Source organism: Pan troglodytes, chromosome 3 (assembly GCF_028858775.2).
Source record: "Pan troglodytes isolate AG18354 chromosome 3, NHGRI_mPanTro3-v2.0_pri, whole genome shotgun sequence".
Lineage (NCBI taxonomy): Eukaryota > Metazoa > Chordata > Mammalia > Primates > Hominidae > Pan > Pan troglodytes.
In genome coordinates this window covers 49,787,022-49,807,365 of record NC_072401.2, presented here as the reverse complement: position 1 = coordinate 49,807,365, position 20,344 = coordinate 49,787,022, and the positions used below count along the sequence as shown (strand labels likewise).

The following is a 20,344-nucleotide window of genomic DNA, read 5'->3' as shown; positions in this document are numbered from 1 at the left end:
TTTTGTTTTCCCAAATTCAATAATTAAATTGCATTCAAAAATAAGGCCCAAAATATCTTTAAAAACATGTCAGAATACATTCATTAAACAACAAAAAAAAAACAAGTTAGTAGCATCCTAAATATTGTGTCTATATCACTTAAAATTTGCAAGTCATGACATCCTAATTTTTAAGATGAACTTTTTAAATTAGGAAAGCGAACTGAAATGAAGTATCTTACCAGATGTTTTCGTTAAAATTTTGTTAGCAAATCTGTGAAAATCTTCAAGATGAATTAGAAACGTACTTAGAGAGCAACAATTAAAGGCTTAGCATTGTATTATATGCTAATTCCCAAGGATGGTTTGTAAAATATTAAAATCCAAAGATTGGTTCTGAACATATTTTGCCAGCTGCTATGTTGGATTACTTTAAATTCATATTTTAAAAACACAATACTGTTCTGAAGAAAACAAAAAATCTTTAGTGAAAGACTTTATTTAATAAGATTTCACAGATATTTTATTCTTTAAAAAGGGCAGCTTCAACACGGCAAAATTTTTCACTGTGCTAAAATAGTAAAATAAGTGCAAGAACTTGGTGCCAAAAAAGGTCTGCAAAGACATTTTTTTGATTGAGTTTCTTTCCTTTGGGAATTTCATAAATTGCTTCTTGTACACAAACATTAGCAATAATTTACCTTTGTTATAACTTTAAAAATAATTTAACAAAATCATTATTTTATTATTGTCCTTGTCACAACACCATTTGATATACTTGTTTTTGAGATAGTCTTTTTGCAAAATGTCTCGGTATTTTTGTCTTGCATAACATTGTTTTAGAATGCAATTGGGAGCTAATTCCTAATATTTTGTCTAAGTATGTAGGCAGTGTCATACTTTTTAACTTTGGATTGCAGTTTGCACCTCTCTGGTTGCTCAACAGTTCAGCGAAGCCTGAGTCGGTGGATGGGTATCCGACCTGAACTTGGGTGGGTAATTCCAGAAAGTTTTCACAGGAGTGAGGCAGAAGACAGAAACTGCAACAAACCGCCGGGGGGTGGGATTAACGTCCAAAGCTCACACCGGCTTCAACTGATTGGCAGGAACGAAGTGGGTGGAGCCTCCTGACCCTGCCCTCCTGCTTCCGTTGCTAGGGACGCTTCGGCCGAGGATACCGCAATGGATCGGGAAGAGGGGCTGAAGGCCTTGGACAATATTGTCACTCAATTCAACGCCTATGAAGATTTCCTGGACTCGCAGATCACTACTGTGGACTTGTACTACCTGGAGGTAAGGGCGGAGCGCGGCAGAGTAGCCGCCGCCGCGCGTCCTTCGGTCCCTCCTCGAGTTCCCGCTTCGTGGGCTGGTCGCCCCCTGGCGCTGGACAGCTCAGCTGTCAGGCTCCGCGGTTTCGGGACCGCGACACTAAAGCCGCTGGCGAGGTGAATTGCCGCGTCCTTACCGCCCCGCGCTCCCCGGTCGGGACAGAACTTGGGCCCCTAGAGTCACCCGGCGCAGAAACGCGCGGGCACACTCACACTGGGGAGCCATGAATTTGTGCTTCTTGGCCTCCCCTGCCTCCTCCCAGCCCACTCCCATTCCAAAGCCGCTCTCTGTGAGGAAGGAGGTCTGCTGAGAAGTCTCCGGCTGTGATCTAGGACGGACACCTGTTTCTCTCTGCTTTGCCAATTGGTATATTAAAGAACAGAAGATGGCATCTTTACACCAACCTAGTGTATTTGGTGTTATATTGGGCATTTGGGTTCATGAACTTCCACCTCACACTAATTGATTCTGAAAGTACTTTAATTACAGAGACGCATTACAGGTAGTTGTGCAGACGTATTCCTGATTCAAGTTTATCGAGTTGATGATCACAACTAACTTTGATAGTAAAAATACACACACAAAAAAGGAGCGAAACTGGACCTAATGGGTTGCTTTCCTCTGCCCAACAGCCAATCCCCTCCCCAGCTACCCCCGCTGCAGGGTGGTGGGGGACAGAGTGGAGTTCTAGTCCTGTGCCAGGGGAGAACCCGGACGCGCAGGAATTAACAAGTCATCAGTGCTGGGAAGCTGGGAGGCGGACGATGGCTCCCAAAGTCCCAGTATATTCCTAGCCAAACTTCCCGGATAGGCCCACTAAATGGACACTCACCTGGAGAGTCGGCTGTGCTCTCCACAGGACCCAGAAATGCCTTATCCCTATTTAGGCCAGAGAGAACAGGCGCCACTATGTGGTGAAAAGCCACATCAGTCTGGGAAGGATTTGCATCCTGCCACCAGCTCCCCACACTTCTGAACTGCAGCAAGGTAACTGCATTTTAGTGGATTGACACTTTTGGACTTCAAAGATTGGTTACAGAGGCATTTCACTTAAATATGGATTACAGGTTTCAAAAGTGTTATTCTTCAGTACATTTAAAAAATAAATGTAGGTGGTATTTCCAATATAGCTCCTGGCTTCAAAAGCAAAATTTTAAAATATTATACAGATAATATATTTAAAGTCATAAAAGTCAGTTTATGCCTTGCATCCAAGACACTGAAAAAGTAATGCTGCTAAACAATGTTTACATCTAAATTTTTGAATGTTTAAATAAACAAAAAATGAAATATACACAATAAACATCTTGATAGACTAAAATCATCTTTGTAGCATATGTGGAAGATTCGCAAATTTAAACCTAGTATTATTAAGAAAGGTTTTACTATTTTTTAAGGCACAGTTCTTCATGTGAGTATGGACCGAAAACATTAATATTAATTACAGATGTGAAATTAATAATTTGCGTTTCATCAATCAGAATTTTTTTTTTTTTTTTTTGAGATAGAGTTTCACTCTGTGGCCCAGGCCGGAGTGCAGTGGCCCCATCTCGGCTCACTGCAACCTCCGCTCCCCAGGTTCAAGTGATTCTCTTGCCTCAGCCTCCCAAGTTTCTGGGATTACAGGTCTGCACCACCATACCCAGCTAATTTTTGTATTTTTAGCAGAGACAGGGTTTCACCATGTTGGCCAGGCTGGTCTCGAACTCCTGACCTCAAGTGATCCACCGGCCTCAGCCTCCCAAAGTGCTGGAATTACAGGTGTGAGCCACCACACCCAGCCCATCAATCAGAATTCATTAAAGGTTTCCAAAATGGAAGGTGGTAATTGTATTTGGGGAAATGACAAAGAAATTTACTTTTGTATTTGGCATTGATTAAGCTTATTTTTGTTGTACTTTCATAAAAAGTAAGATGAAGATTTAGTTGAATAATGATAATTAGACAGGTATATATATGTTTATATATATACGTATATATTTGGATTGATTAGTGACAACTTTTAAAGTGCTATTATTTCTAGAGATCTACATTCTCAAATACTTTCTGTGGATGTAAGTTCATTGTGCACTTAGGTCACGCAGAAACAAGTAGACTCCTCGGCATTCTTTCAGTAGTATGGCAAGCATGTTTCACAAATCATGGATCATGCTAAGTGAGCTGATACCTGTGCTTTTCCTCTCTCTCTCTCTCACACACACATCATCATCATCAGTAACTGACTTTGATTTGAATGGAACAACTTTTAAAACATTTTATTTTAAGTAACAAAATTGTCGATATTTATCATATACAACATGATGTTTTAAATTATATATATTGTGGAATGGCTAAATCAAGTTAACATATGTATTACCTCACATAATTATCATTTTTTTTGTGGTGAGAACACTTAAAAATCTATTTTCTTGACATTTTAAAAGAACATAATATATTGTTATTAACTGTAGTCACAATGTTATACAAGAGATCTCTTGAATTTATTTGAATGAAACAAATTGTAAACTGTAAATTAGAGGTAGCATGTTTAGTTAGAAGAGGCTAGAGTCATAAGATTTTTTTTTGGTTCTAACTCTGCAATATTGTGTTTTAATCAACTTGAAATTCCATTTTTTACCTACAAAATGAAACAGTTGGACTAGATTATTCAAGTTTCCTAAAGTATATAAAATGTTATGAGTTATCTATACTTTCATCTGATTATCTGTACACCCATGTATTTATCCAGCCACCTTTTTAGTCGATAATCCTTCACCAAGCGCCTGATGTAGTAGATATTGCCTACACTGCTAAGAGTTTAAGTAAGAATCTATTCTAGACTTGACCTCAGAAACCTAAGTATATAATGCTTACAGTCCAGTCTAAGTTTTATTTATTCAGCAAGCATTTTACAAACATTTACTATCTTCCAGGTACTCTTGTATTGTGTAGTATATTCTGCTCCCAAAGATTTTCAGTTAATCTGCATAAAAAGTTAGTACCAATGATTGACATACAAATAATCATATAATCTGTGCCAGATCCATTCTGTGCCCCTGGACAATGACCTTCACAGTCATTAATCAGGAGCTTTTGGCTTTGGGTTGGTTTCAGCCAATAGGAGGTACCAACTGGAGTTCAGGCGGCTGGAAGGAAGTGGTTAGAGAATTTATTCCCTGCCATCTTCCTACTGTCTGTGGTTTAGAAGCAGCTACCTTCCTTAGGTTTGGCCATCTTCTCATTCCATTAGCTATAGTACTCTCTCCAGGGTCTGGCAGCACTCCCTGCTCTAGGAATTGCTTCCTCCCTTATCTTCTTTTATGCCAAATGGTGTTAATGGCTTCCCGCTGTTGCTAACCCAAGGATGCTTCACCATCCCATGTTGGTTTCCATTAATTTTGCCCATATCTTTGTAACTAGTGCTTTTATTCTTTTTGGTCATGAGTTTGCCAACAATTTGCTGCCATTACCCTGACCACTATTTAATTATTTAACATCTCAGATCACAGTAAGTACACAAATAGTGTATGAATCTAATAACCACACAACTTTTTACATAATGCTTGCTTAGGAAGAAAGAGAAATATGGAAAAAAGGGAAACTAACCCCAGTTAATTATTTGATAAGCTAGAGAGGAGTAAGGTGGCTCAGAAGAATAAAAGAAGCACTTTATGCTGTGTACACTGTGCTTTGCTTATTTTACTGAATAGCTTCAAAGCATCAAAAGAAATGCATCACTGTATCAGCAATTAGATTTTCCTCTGCTAACCCAAAGAAATATATTTGTTCTGGGAGTTAGTATTATCTAACCTAATTAACTTAATTCCCTAAATCGATATAGAAATAGTTGAAAAGTTTTGGCAAAATTATTACAATATAATTTTCCAGGTTCTTTCTTAGTAATTCTTCTATTTAAATAAACACAGGCCCTTTATTTTAATAAAGGTGCCTGTGACCACTGGAAAAATAAAAGTCCTAATTAACCTGCTTTTCTCAGGTAAAGGATCAAAGAGTGTTGGAATTATTTAAAATGTCTCTGACTAATGGATAGCAGTAATGGCTAAAGTATTTACAGAGATAAACAACATGGAGTTTCACTTAGGGCATTGTCTTCCCATTATTTATAAAATAGAAATGGGGAGGGGCCAAGATGGCTGACTAGAAGCAACTGCAGTCCATGGCTGTCATGGAGAAGAATGAAAATGGAGAGTGAATTTGTCACCTTCAACTGAAATATCCAAGTTTTCACTTTGGGACTCACTAGGCAATCAACTCGACCCATGGATAATGAAGAAAAGCAGGGTGAGACAGAGCCAAAGGATCCCTCATTCCCAGCCAAAGGAAGCTGTAAGTGATTGTGCAACCCTGCCTTGGAAACCACACTTCTCCCACAGATCGTTGCAACCCACAGATCAGGAGATCCCCTCAGGAGGCCACTTTACCAGGGCCTTCCATCCAATACACAGAACTGTGCAAAGTCTCAGCAGAGTAGTCACTCAGGCTCACACAGAGGCTCACACAGAGGCTCACACAGAGACTCACACAGAGACTCACACAGAGACCCAGGAGTTTTTCAGTCTCCAGCCTTGGGAATCCTGACAAGGTGGGAGTTTCATCCTTATATTCCTCTAGGAGATTCAGGGAGTCAAGCAGTGTCATTCTGCAGGCCCCACTTCCCTTGCACCTCACAAGCTAAGACCCACTCGCTTAGAATTCCAGTTGGCTAGTGCAGTAGACTGGAGACTGCCTAAGATGGACAAATTCCCAGGGGGACAGGTGGCTGACATTTTTGCAGATTGGGCAACTCAGTTCTAGCCTTCTGGCTCTGGGGAGTCTAGGTGGCCCTGACAGGAGGAGTCCCTCACCCCTCACAATGCAGCACAGCTGCTGTTCCAGAATGTGGCCATAACACTCCCTTATTTTATTTTATTATTTTTTTTTTTGGAGTTTCACTCTTTTTGCCCAGGCTGGAGTGCAATGGTGCGATCTCGGCTCACAGCAACCTCCGCCTCTCAGGTTCAAGCAATTTTACTGCCCCAGCCTCCCAAGTAGCTGGAATTACAGGTATGCACCACCACACCCAGCTAATTTTCGTATTTTTAGTAGAGACAGGGTTTCACCATGTTGGTCAGGCTGGTCTTGAACTCCTGACCTCAGGTGATCCACCCGCCTTGGCCTCCCAAAGTGCCAGGATTACAGGTGTGAGCCACCGTGCCTGGCCCAGACTGCTTCTTTGAGTTAGATTCCAATCCATTCCTTCCCACTGGGCAGGGGCCTCCCTGCAGGAATTTCAGCAACTCCAGCCAGGGTTATACAGACAGAACTCTGATCTCTTCCTGGGAAAGAGCCTCTGAGGGGAGAAGCAGCCAATGTCTCTGCAGTTCAGTTGACTCAGTCTTTCTAGCCTGCTGGCTCTGGAGAGTCCAGGCAGTGTGGATGAGGAAGGATCCCCCAACGCAGCACACCTGCTCTACCAAAAAGCAACCAGACTGCTTCTTTCAGCGGGCTCTTGATCCCATCCTTCCTGACTGAGGTCTCTCAACAGGGGTCTCCAGACACCTCCTACAGGAGGGTCTGGGCCAGCAACAGGTCAGTACTCCACTGGGATGGAGCTCCCGGAGGAAGGAGAAGGCTGCCATCTTTGCTGTTTCACAGCCTTCACTGGTGATACCTTCAGGTAAGGGAAAAACCGAGGCACCTAGGGTCTGCAGTGATCCCCCAACAAGCAGCCCTATGGAAGAATGGCCTGAGATTTAAAAGAAAAATAGAAAGAAACAACAACAACAAAGACCCCATAAAAACCCCATTTAAAGTTCAGCATCTTCAAAAATTAAAGTTAGATAAGCCACAAAATGTGAGAAACAGTCATTGCAAAAATGCTGAAACTCGAAAAGCCAGAGTGCCTTCTTTTCCTCCAAATAACTGCAACAGGTCTCCAGCAAGGGCACAGAATTGGGCTGAGGCTGAGCTGCCTGAATTGGCAGAGGTAGGCTTCAGAAGTTGGGTAATAATGAGCTTTGCTGAGCTAAAGGAGCATGTTGTAACCCAATGAAAAGAAGCTAGAATCACGATAAAACAATACAGGAGCTGATAGCAAGAATAGCTGGGTAAGAGAGGAGCATAACTGACCTGATGGAGATGAAAAACACAACACAAGAAATTCACAATGTAATCACAAGTATCAATAGCAGAATAGACTAACCAGAGGGAAGACTCTCAGAGATTGAAGACTATCTTTCTGAAAGAAGACAGGAAGGCAAGAACAGAGAAAAAAGAACGAAAAGGAACAAACAAAACCTGTGAGAAATATGAGACTATGTAAAAAGACTGAACCTACGACTGATTGGGGTACCTGAAAGAAACTGGAAGAACAGAACCAAGTTTGAAAACATACTTCAGGATATCATCCAGGAGAACTTCCTGAGCCTAAGAAGATAGGCCAACATTCAGGTTCAGGAAATACAGACAACTCTAGTAAGATATTCCACAAGAAGATCAACCTCAAGACACATAATCCTCAGATTCTCCAAGGTTGAAATTAAAGAAAAAATGTTAAAGGCAGCCTCAGAGAAAGGCCAGGTCGCCTACAAAGGGAAACCTATTAAACTGACAGTGGACCTCTCAGTGGAAACCCTACAAGCCAGAAGAGATTGCAGACCAATGTTCAACATTCTTCAAGAAAAGAATTTCCAATCTAGAATTTCATTTCCAGCCAAGCTAAGCTTCATTAGCACAGGAGAAATAAGATCCTTTTCAGACAAGCAAATGCTGAGGAAATTCATCACCACCAGGCCTGCTTTGCAAGAGCTCCTAAAGAAAGCACTAAATATGGAAAGGAAAAACCATTACCAGCCACTACAAAAACACACTGAAGTACACAGTACACCAACTAATGACACTATGAAGCAACCACATAAACAAGTCTGCAAAATAACCAGCTAGCATCATGATGATAGGATCAAATTCTCACATAACAATATTAAACTTAATGTAAGTGGGCTAAATGCTCCAATTAAAAGACACACAATGGCAATCTGGATAAAGAGTCATGACCCATTGCTATGCTGTATTCAAGAGACCCATCTCATGTGCAGTGAAACACATAGGCTCAAAATAAAGGGATGGAGAAATACTTACCAAGAAAATGGAAAACAGAAAAAAGCAGGGGTTGCAATCCTAGTTTCTGACAAAGCAGACTTTAAAACAACAAAGATTTAAAAAGACAAACAAGGGCTGTACATAATGAGAAAGGGTTCAACTCAATAAGAAGAGCTAACTATCTTAAATATATATGCACCTAATACAGGAGCACCCAGATTCATAAAGCAAGTTCTTAGAGACCTACAAAGAGACTTAGACTTTCACACAATAATAGTGAGAGACATTAACACCCTACTGGCAATATTAGACAGATCATTGTGACAGAAAATTAACAAAGATATTCAGGACCTGAACTCAGCTCTGGAACTAGTGGACCTCATAGACACCTACAGAACTCTCAACCCAAACAACAGAATATACATTCTTCTCATTGTCACATGGCACTTACCCTAAAATTGATCACATATTTGGAAGTAAAACACTCTTCAGCAAATGCAAAAGAACTGAAATAATAACAGTCTATCAGACCACAGTGCAATCAAATTAGAACTCAAGACTATGAAATTCACTCAACACCACACAACTAAATGGAAACTGAATAACCTGCTTTTGAATGACTCCTGGGTAAATAATGAAATTAAGGTAGAAATCCAGAAGCTATTTGTAACTAATGAGAACAAGGAGACAATGTACCAGAATCTCTGGGATCCTGCCAAAGCAGTGTGAAGAGAGAAATCCTTTGTAGCACTAAATGCCTGCATCAAAAGACTAAAAAGATCTCAAGTTAACAACCTGACAACACGACTAAAAGAACCAGAGTACCAAGAGCAAACAAACCACAAAGCTAGCAGAAGACAGGAAATAACCAACATCAGAGCTGAACTGAAGGAGATAGAAACATGAACAACTCTTCAAAAAAATCAACAAATCCAGGAGCTAGTTTTTTGAAAAAATTAATAAGATAGATAGACTGCTACCTAGACTAGTAAAAAAAAAAAAAGAGAGAGCAAGAAGAATCAAATGGACACAATCAGAAATGATAAGGAAGATATCACCACTGACCCCACAAAAATACAACCATCAGATAATATTATGAACACCTCTTTGCACAGAAAATAGAAAATCTAGAAGAAATGTATAAATTTCTGGACAAATACACCCTCCCAAGACTCAACCAGGAAGAAATTGAATCCCCGAGTAGAACAATAACAAATTCTGAAATTGAAGCAACAATAAACAGCCTACCAATCAAAAAAAGCCCAAGACCAGATGTATTTACACCTGAATTCTACCAGAGGTATAAAGAAGAGCTGATATCATTTCTAATGAAACTATTTCAAAAAATTGAAAAAGGGGAACTCCTCCCTGTTTATAAAGCCAGTATTATCCTGATACCATAACTTGGCAGATATACAACAAAAAAAGAAAACTTCAGTCCAATATCCCTGATGAATATCAATCCAAAATCCTCAATAAAATACTGGCAAACTGAATCCAGCAGTACATAAGAAACCTTATCCATCACAGTCAAGTTGGCTTCATCCTTGGGATGCAAGGTTGGTTCAACATAGGCAAATTAATAGATGTAATTCATCACATAAACATAACTAAAATAAAAAACCACATGATTATCTCAATAGATGCAGAAAAGACCTTCAATAAAATTCAACATCCCTTTATGTTAAAAACTCTCAGTAAACTAGATATTGAAGAAACATAAATCAAAATAATAAGAGCAATATATGTCAAGCCCACAGACAATATCATACTGAATGGGCAAAAGCTGGAAGTATTCCCCATGAAAACTGGCACAAGACAAGGATGTCCTCTCTCTCATTACTCCTATTCAACAAAGTATTGAAAGTTCTGACCAGGGCAATCAGGCAAGAGAAAGAAATGAAGGGTTTTCAAATAGTGAGAGAGGAAGTCAAGTGATGTTTGTTTGCAGATGACATGATCCTATATCTAGAAAATCCCATTGTCCCAGCCCAACAGTTTCTTTTTGTTATTATTATTATTATTATTATACTTTAAGTTCTTGGGTACATGTGCATAACGTGCAGGTTTGTTACATATGTATATATGTGCCATGTTGGTGTGCTGCACCCATTAACTAGTCATTTACAGTGTGTATTTCTCCTAATGCTATCCCTCCCCCATCCCCCCAACCCATGACAGGCCCCGGTGTGTGATGTTCCCCTCCCTGTGTCCAAGTGTTCTCATTGTTCAATTCCCTCCTTTGAGTGAGAACATGCAGTGATTGGTTTTCTGTCCTTGTGATAGTTTGCTGAGAATGATGGTTTCCAGTTTCATCCATGTTCCTACAAAGGACATGAATGCATCCTTTTTTATGGCTGCATAGTATTCCATGGTGTCTATGTGCCATATTTTCTTAATCCAGTCTATCATTGATGGACATTTATGTTGGTTTCAAGTCTTTGCTTTTGTGAATAGTGCCACAATAAACATACGTGTGCATGTGTCTTTATAGTAGCATGATTTATAATCCTTTGGGTATGTACCCAGTAATGGGATCACTGGGTCAAATGGTATTTCTAGTTCTAGATCCTTGAGGAATCACCACACTGTCTTCCACAATGGTTGAACTAATTTACACTCCCACCAACAGTGTAAAAGCATTCCTATTTCTCCACATCCTCCCCAGCATCTGTTTTTTCCTGACTTTTTAATGATTGCCATTCTAACTGGTGTGAGATGGTATCTCATTATGGTTTTAATTTGCATTTATCTGATGACCAGTGATGATGAGCATTTTTCATGTGTCTGTTGGCTGCATAAATGTCTTCTTTTGAGAAGTGTCTGCTCATATCCTTTGTCCACTTTTTGATGGGGTTGTTTGACTTTTTCTTGAAAATTTGTTTAAGTTCTTTCTAGATTCTGGATATTAGCCTTTTGTCAGATGGGTAGATTGCAAAAATTTTCTTCCATTCTGTAGGTTGCCTGTTCACTCTGATGGTAGTCTCTTTTGCTGTGCAGGAGCTCTTTAGTTTAATGAGATCCCATTTGTCTATTTTGGCTTTTGTTGCCATTGCTTTTGGTGTTTTTGTCATGAAGTCCTTGCTCATACCTATGTCTTGAATGGTATTGACTAGGTTTTCTTCCAGGGTTTTTCTGGTTTCAGGTCTAACATTTAAGTCTTTAATCCATTTTGAATTAATTTTTGTATAAGGTGTAAGGAAGGGATCCAGTTTCAGCTTTCTACATATGGCCAGACAGTTTTCCCAGCACCATTTATTAAATAGGGAATCCTTTCCCCAGTGCTTGTTTTTGTCAAGTTTGTCAAAGATCAGATGGTTGCATATGTGTGGTGTTATTTCTTAGGCCCCTGTTCTGTTCCTTTGGTCTATATTTCTGTTTTGGTACCAGTACCATGCTGTTTTGGTTACTGTAGCCTTGTAGTAGTTTGAAGTCAGGTAGCATGATGCCTCCAGCTTTGTTCTTTTGGCTTAGGATTTGAAAAAAGTCAACCTAGAACACTGTATCAGAAGAAAAGAGTAAGGTGAGATAATTTATTTTCCAGCCAGGATAATTTGTTGTTAGCAGATATATATTACTAGAAATGTTTAATGAAGTTCTTCAGGTTGAAGGAAAATTATATATAAGCAGGAAACTTGGATCAAAATGAAAATGAATGAAAAGCACCAGAAATGCTAAATATGTGAATACAAATTTTTTTCTCAGTTTTATATTTAAAGATTATTGATCATTTAAAGAAAAATAATGACATTGCATTTTGTGGTTTATAACATGCATAGAAATACAGTATGAAACAACAATAGCACAAAAGATAGCAGAGGATAATGTTGCAATGGGTTCTTATACTTGAAATGGTGTAATATTATTTGAAAGTAGAATGTAATAAGCTAATAATTCTTGTAAATCACAGAGTACCTGCTGAAAAATAAAGTAGACATATAACTAAAAACATAATAGTGGAGATAAAATGGAAATAAGAAACAAAAAATAGAAAGCAAAAATAATCAAATATCAAAGCAAATGGGACTAATAAGAAAGAAATAACAAGGTAGTATATTAAAACCCAACCATACTGAAAATTACATTAAATGTAAATGATCTAAACATTTCAATTTAAAGGCAGAGATGGTCAGAATAGATAAAAGTTCAAGAGCCATATATGCTGTACCACCTTAAATATAAATACAACAATTTAATGTAAATGTATTAACATTAACAGATTAATAATAAAACATTAAGATTAATATTAATGTTATATTTATAGTAATATATTAACATTAAATTAACAATCTATTAATGTTAGTACATTAAATTGTTTTATAATTAATGATTTATTAATCATTAATTATGATTTATAAAGTGTTAATATAATGTTAATTTTATATTAACATTAATAGATAATTTTAAATAGATTAAAATGATGGGAAGTATGTATTATACAAGCATAAAGAAAAGGAGAGTTATAATGTCTATATTAATATCAGGCAAAGTAGACCTCAGAACTACAAGTATTTCAGGGAAAAAGAAGGACTTTTTAATATAGATAAATGAGTCAATCAATACATTAGCTTACATGCCTCATGCCAGATCCTCAAAATGCATTATGCAAAATTGATAAGAATTGAAAGAGTAGACAAATTCACAATTGTTTCTAGAGACATAAACATTCTGTTTTCAGTAACTGATAGAACCAGAAATTAGAATAAATGTAAGTATGTAAAAGATTTAAAGAGCAGTCAAAGGCCAGGTGCAGTGACTCACACCTGTAATCCCAGCACTTTGGGAGGCTGATGTGGGTGAATTATTTGATATCAGGAGTTCGAGACCAGCCTGGCCCACATGGTGAAACCCCGTCTCTACTAAAATACAGAAATTATGCGGGGACAGTGGTGCACACCTGTAATCCCAGCTACTTGGGAGACTGAGGCAGGAGAATCCCTTGAACCCAAAAGGCGGAGGTTGTAGTGAGCCAAGATTGTGCCAGCACACTCCAGCTTGGGCGACAGAGTGAGACTCTGTCTCAAAAAAGTAAATAAATAAAAGAGCAGTTCACACAACAATAGAATACCTATTCTTTTCAAATGCACATGGGACATTTATGAAGAAGGACCATATGCAGGGCCATAAAACAAGTCTCAATACATTTAAAATACTGAAATCATACAAAAGTATATTCTGTGATCATAACAGAATTAAAACTAGAAATCAACTATAGGAATATACCCCTCAAATTCCCAAATATTTGGATAATAAACAACATAGTTCTAAATAACCCAATGTCAAAAAAGAAATTAAAAGAAAAATTAGAAAAAAATTTTGATTTGAATAAAAAAGAAAACAAAATATATAAATGTTTGTTGGATATACATAAAGGAATCTATAGAGGGAACTTCACAGATTTAAAAGTTTATATGGGGAAAGGAGAAAGGTCTAGAAATTAATGATAGTAGCTTCTACCTTAAGAAGCTTTAAAACAATACAAATTGAGTCCAAGCAAGTAGACAGAAGGAATAACAAAGAGCAGAAATCAGTGAAGTAGAAAATTGAAAAAAAATAGAGATCAATGCTATCAAAAGTTGCTTTTATAAAATATCAATAAAATTGACAAACCCCTTACTAGGCTGATTGTAGTCACCCTAAACATCTCTTCCAAAGTCATACTCCCTTCTTGGGGCAGTTCTCTTTAAATTACTGCTTATTGTGGATAAAAAGATGTGGCCACTTTAATCAATTTGGGTCAACTCGAAAGGACCATCCAACTCCAGAGCTGCTGAGGCCCTTTGTTATAATTATCTCACTGCCCAGTCCTGCTTTCTTCACCCCTGTGGAAGTGCAAATTCTGAGAGTGCTCTCCAGTAAATTTTCTGCACACAAATCCACATCGCAAAGTCTGTTGTGGGGAGACACCTCCTGCAATAAGCTTATTCCAAAAATGTCATATTGTTTTAACATTAAGAAATCTGGTATTATAAATTATCCAGATTGCCAAAAATTAGTAGAAGATGGCATTTGAGTATGCCATGCTTTCTGACACTCCCAACTCTAACCTTTCTATCTTGAGTCAAGTAGCTGTTCCTGGAAGCAGTTAGCTTGATACAAGTGAAGCTTGAAATCTGTGGAGGTCAAACAAATTGTTGTGGGGCTTTCTCCCTGGGCAGGTTGAGAGGGCAGTATCTACACTATCTGTGATACGGTGGAAAGGGCAGAGAAAGTAATTAATAGTACAGAATAGAAATAGAGAAATCACCTCTAATATACTTAAGAATTGAGTATACAGAAATGTAAAATTTCAAATCAGTGGAGAAAAGAAGCAATACTTAACAATGTTTCAGCTGTGTCTTTTGGAATAAAAAAACTTTTTGAATAAGTAAAAGTATTTCTCTTTCAACACCAGGCACCAAAATATATCCTAAATGCTTTGAACATTTTGGAGTAAGAACTATTAAGAGTTTCAGGAAAACAATGACCTGAGAAGACTGTTTGCAGATATTTTGCAGACACTTATTTAATATGTTTATTACACACACAAAGTTGTTACTAGTTAGTAATAAATGAGCAAAGGGTTCATTTAATAATTCAAAACAATTCAAAAGGAAGAAATGCACATGACTGATAAATGTGTGAACAGATGGTGAATCTCACTAGTAATCAAAGCAATACAAATCAAATTAGGATTTCGTATCATTTTCATTTCAGAGGAAGGCAGTGACCTGAAGGCACAATAATAAATTATTAATATGTACAATATCTGTCCTTACAAATTGTCTGGAATATGTAATCACTAAAGTTTTATTGTATATATACTTAATGGAAAGGTGTTTAAGATGTACAGTTAAATGTTGGAGAAGTAGGTCATGAGAGATTTAACACAGCATGATTCACTTTTTTTGGTAAAATGTTTAAATGATTAAATCTGCAAACTTTTCAATGATCTTTATTTGAACTTTATTAATTACAACATATTTTGATTTTTAAAGCGTATATATGACTTTTTTTTCACTTTTATTTCAAGTTCAGGGTTACATGTACAGGTTTGCTATATAGCTAAAAGTGTCATGGGGATTCGTTGTACAGATTATTTCTTCACCCAGGTATTAAACCTAGTACCCATAGTAATTTTTCCTAATCTTCTTCCTTCTCCCATCCTCCTCCCTCTGATAGCTGCCAGTGTGTGTTGTTTCCCTCTATATGTCCATGTGTTCTCACTGTTTGGCTCCTACTTGTAAGTAATAACATGTGGTATTTGATTTTCTGTTCCTGTGTTAGTTTGCTAAGAATAACGGTCTCCAGCTCCATCCATTTCCCTGCAAAGGACATGATCTTACTCATTTTATAGCTGCATAGTGTTCTATGGTATACATGTACCACATTTTCTTTATCCAGTTGGTAATTAATGGGCATTTAGATTGAATCTAGATTGATTCACTATTGTGAATAGTGCTGCAATGAATATACATATGCATGTATATTTATAATAGAATGATTTATATTCTTTTGGGTATATGTCCAGGGATGATATTTCTGGGACAAATAGTATTTCTGTTTTTAGGTCTTTGAGGAATTGCTGCACTGTCTTCTACAATGATTGAACTAATTTACACTCCCACCCACAATGTATAAGTGTTCCTTTTTCTCCGCAAGTTTGCCGGCATCTGTTATTTTTTGACTTTTTAGTAGTAGCCATTCTGATTGGCATGAGATGGTATCTCATTTTGGTTTTGATTTGATTTGCCACTCTCTAATAATCAGTGATGTTGAACTTTTTAAAATGTGATTGTTGGTCACATGTATGTCTTCTTTTGAAAAGTGTTCATGTCCTTTGCTTTTTTTTTTTTTTGAGACAGAGTCTTGCTCTGTCACCCAGGCTGGAATGCAGTGGCGCGATCTCAGCTCACTGCAACCTCCGCCTCCTGGGTTCGAGCAATTCTCCTGCCTCAGCCTCCTGAGTAGCTGGGATTACAAGCGCGTGCCACCACACCTGACTAATGTTTTGTATTTTTAGTAGAGACTGGGTTTCACCATTTGGACAGGCTGGTCTCGAACTTCTGACCTCGTGATCCATCTGCCTTGGCCTCCCAATGTCCTTTGCTTTTTAATGGGGTTGATTGTTTTTTTCTTGTAAGTTTACATTCCTTATAGATGCTGGTTATTAAACCTCTGTTGGATGCATAATTTGCAAAAATTTTCTCCTATTCTGCTTAGGCTGTCTGTTCACTCTGATGATAATTTTATCTCCCATTCTATAGGTTGTCTATTTGCTCTGATGATAGTTTCTTTTGCTATGCAGAAGCCCTTTAGTTTAATCAAATCTCATTTGTCAATTTTTGCTTTTGTTGCAATTGCTTTTGTGATTTCATCATAAAACCTTTGCTTATGCCTATGTCCTGAATGGTATTGCCTAGATTTTCTTCTAGGGTTGTTATAGTTTTGGGTTTTACATTTAAGTCTTTAATCCATCTTGAATTAATTTTTGTGTATGGTGTAAGGAACGGGTCCAGTTTCAATTTTCTGTTTATGGCTAGCCTGTTCTTCCAGCACCATTTGTTAAATAGGGAATCCTTTCCCCATTGCTTTTTTGGGTCAGGTTTATCAAAGATTAGATGGTTGTAGACATGTGGCTTTATTTCTGAGTTCTCCATTCTGTTCCATTGGTCTATGTGCCTGTTTTTGTACCAGTACCATGCTGTTTCGGTTACTGTAGCCTTGTAGTTTGAAGTCAGGTACTGTGATGCCTCCAGCTTTGTTCTTTTTGCTTAGGATTATCCTGACTATATGAGCCCTTCTTTTAGTTCCATATGTATTTTAAAATAGTTTCTTTTAATTCTGTGAAAAATTTCAGTGATAGTTTAATGGGAATAGCATTGAATCTATAAATTGCTTTGGGCAGTATGGCCATTTTCACGACATTGATTCTTCCTATCCATGAGCATGAAATGTTTTTCCGTCTGCTTGTGTCCTGTCTAATTTCCTTGAGCAGTGGTTTGTAGTTCTCCTTGAAGAGTTCCTTCACCTCCCTTGTTAGCTGTATTCCTATGTGTTTTATTCTTTTTGTGGCAATAGTGCATGGGAGTACATTCCTAATTTGTCTCTCTGCTTGTCTGTTGTTGGTGTTTAGGAATGCTTGTCATTTCTGCACATTGATTCTGTATCCTGAGACTTTGCTGGAGTTGCTTATCAGCCTAAGAAGCTTTTGGGCTCAGTTGGTAGGATTTTCTAGATATAAGATCATATAATCTGCAAACAGACAATTTGACTTCCTCTCTCCCTATTTCGATATGCTTTATTGCTTTCTCTTGCTTGGTTGCCACACTATTATTGTGTGGGAGTCTAAGTCTCTTTGAAGATCTCTAAGAACTTGCTTTGTGAATCTGGGTGCGCCTGTCTTGTGTGCACATGTATTTTGGATAGTTAAATCTTGTTGAACTCTTTCCCATTACTTAATGCCCTTCTTTGTCTTTTTTAAATCTTTGTTGGTTTAGAGTCTGTTTTGTCAGAAACTATGATTGCAACCCCTGCTTTTTTTCTATTTTCCATTTGCTGGCAGATTTTTCTCCATTCCTTTATTTTGAGCCTATGTGTGTAATTGCTTGTGAGACTGATCTCTTGAAGACAGCAGTGGGTTTTTGTTCTTTATCTGGCTTGCTACTCTATGTCTTCTAATCGGGACTTTTAGCCCATTTACATTCAGAGTTAGTATTGATATGTGTGGATTTGATCCTGTCACCACAGTTTTAGCTAGTTATTTTGCAGACTTGTTTATGTTGTTGCTTCATAGTGTCACTAGTCTGTGTACTTCAGTGTGTTTTTGTAGTGGCTGGTAATGGTCTTTCCTTTCCATATTTAGTGCTTCCTTTAGGAGCTTTTATAAATCAGGTCTGGTTGTAACAAATTCCGTCAGCATCTGCTTGTCTGAAAAGGATCTTATTTCTCCTTTGTTTATGAAGCTTGGTTTGGCCAAATATGAAATTCTGGTTTGGATTTTCTTTTCTTTAAGAATGTTAAATATTGGCCCCCAATCTTTTCTGGCTTGTAGAGTTTCTGCTGAAAGGTCTGCTGTTAGTCTGATAGATTTACCTTTATAGGTGATCTGACGCTTCTCTCTAGCTGCCCTTAACAGTTTTTCTTTCATTTTAATCTTGGAGAATCTGATGATTACGTATCTTGGAGATAATCTTCTTGTGAAGTACCTTACTGGGGTTCTCTGCATTTTCTGAATTTTAAAATTGTCCCCTCTATCTAGATTGGAGAAGTTCTTTGATGATATCCTGAAATACATTTTCCAAGTTGCTTCCATTCTCCCCATCTCTGTCAGGGACACCAATGAGTCCATAGATTCCATCTCTTTACCCAATCCTAGATTTCTCAGAGGTTTTGTTAATTCCTTTCCATTCTTTTTTCTCTATTCTTGTCTGACTGTCTTATTTCAGAAAGCCAGTCTTCAAGCTCTGAGATTCTTCCCTGCACTTGGTCTATTCTGCTATTAATACTTGTGATTACATAATGAAATTCTCATATTGTGTGTTTCAGCTCGATCAGGTTAGTTACATTCTTTTCTCTACTGTCTACTTTGTCTGTCAGCACCTGCATTGTTTTATCATGATTTTTAGTTTCTGTGCATTGGGTTTCAATATACTTCTGTAACTTCAATTATCTTTGTTCCTATCTGTATTCTGATTTCTATTTCTGTCATTTCCGCCATCTCAGTCCTGTTCACAACCCTTGCTGGAGAAGTGATGTGGTCATTAAGAGGAAAGAAGGCACTCTGGCTTTTTAAGTTTTCATCATTCTTGTGCTGATTCTTTCACACCCTTGTGGGCTTATGTACTTTCAATTTTTGAGGTTTCTGACCTTGGAATGGGTTTTATTTTTCTTTTATCCTATTTGATGACTTTGAGGGTTTGGCTATGGTATAAAGTGGATCCAGCTGACTGACTTCATTTCTGGGAGACTTTAGGGGGCCAGTGCTTAACTGCCAACTCCTGGACTGTGTGCTCTAAGTCTGGGGAACTTGTATTGGCCCCTGACTTTATTCTCTTGCTCCTTGAGGTTTGGAATCCACTGAACTGGGGGAGGAGGGTGAGGTTTGGCAACCACAGCAGAGTGGTAGCAGGTGCTGAGGTGCCTGCCTCTCTGCAGGCACTCACCACAGTGACAGAGGCAATGCAGCTGGAGGGGGAGTGAGCCCCTCCTGGAGACTGTGCTGGAGGCGGTATTGGCTTGAGGAAGGTATGCTGGTGGGTACACGTCTAGGTGCCTTCTCTCTGCTCTGCAAGCAGGAGTCATGATACTACTTTTGTTTAAAGAAATCCAACACACCCACACACGTCAGGAGCAAGGATTGACAGGCTATACCCCAAGATGTCAGTGATTATCTCTGAGTGATAAGATCATAGTGATATATGATGTGGATGATATGTTTGTCGTATATCTTTAGGTTTTCCACAACAATAATGTATTACTATTGTAAGTAGAAATAGATAAAATGAACTTAGTAACACTCATTTAGTTGATAGGTAAGTGGCCAGCCACTAGCCTTCTGATTGTTATAGGTTTCAAGTTTCTGAATCCTAGGGCAGATAATGTAAAAAGGATATGGAATTTTTAAAAAACAAACTTTCCAGTGGACCTGTAGATTTTATTTGCCAATTCAAGTCCATCTACCTTATATTTGGTGGAAAATTCATCTGGATTCTGGCAGTATGAGACCTGCCAAGCCTTAGAGTTTGTCACTGAGACTTTGTCTTTCTTTGTGGCCCTTACATACATTATTTTGGGGGTTGGGAAAAAGTTGTGTTCGAATATGCAAGTCAAGATTCCATTTTAAGCCAAATCCCCCAAGCAAGGCTCAGATTCCTCAGATAACCTTGAGCATTGTACTTCCTTTGGGCTAGTAGCTTTGCTCTTAACTAGGATATTTCGAGACATGCAAGAAATACATTGTCATAATGGACAGATGACT

The 20,344-nt window shown here is 38.0% G+C and overlaps 1 protein-coding gene across 6 annotated transcripts in view; it reads left to right on the top strand.

Moving 5' to 3' along the window:
* The window catches only part of CFAP299 (cilia and flagella associated protein 299), a 692,782-nt gene that overhangs the window by 68,046 nt on the left and 604,392 nt on the right, over positions 1 to 20,344 (top strand). Inside the window, exon 1 of one of the 6 annotated variants that reach the window (XM_001144179.7) lies at positions 1,079 to 1,272. The exons of 4 other annotated variants lie outside the window; for them this stretch is intronic. In XM_001144179.7, coding sequence (XP_001144179.1) covers positions 1,162 to 1,272 — 111 coding nt within the window. In that variant the 5' untranslated portion in view covers positions 1,079 to 1,161. Of the gene's footprint in view, positions 1 to 1,078; positions 1,273 to 20,344 lie in introns of those variants that run through there. One more of the 6 variants, XM_517195.6, reaches the window with a different exon arrangement.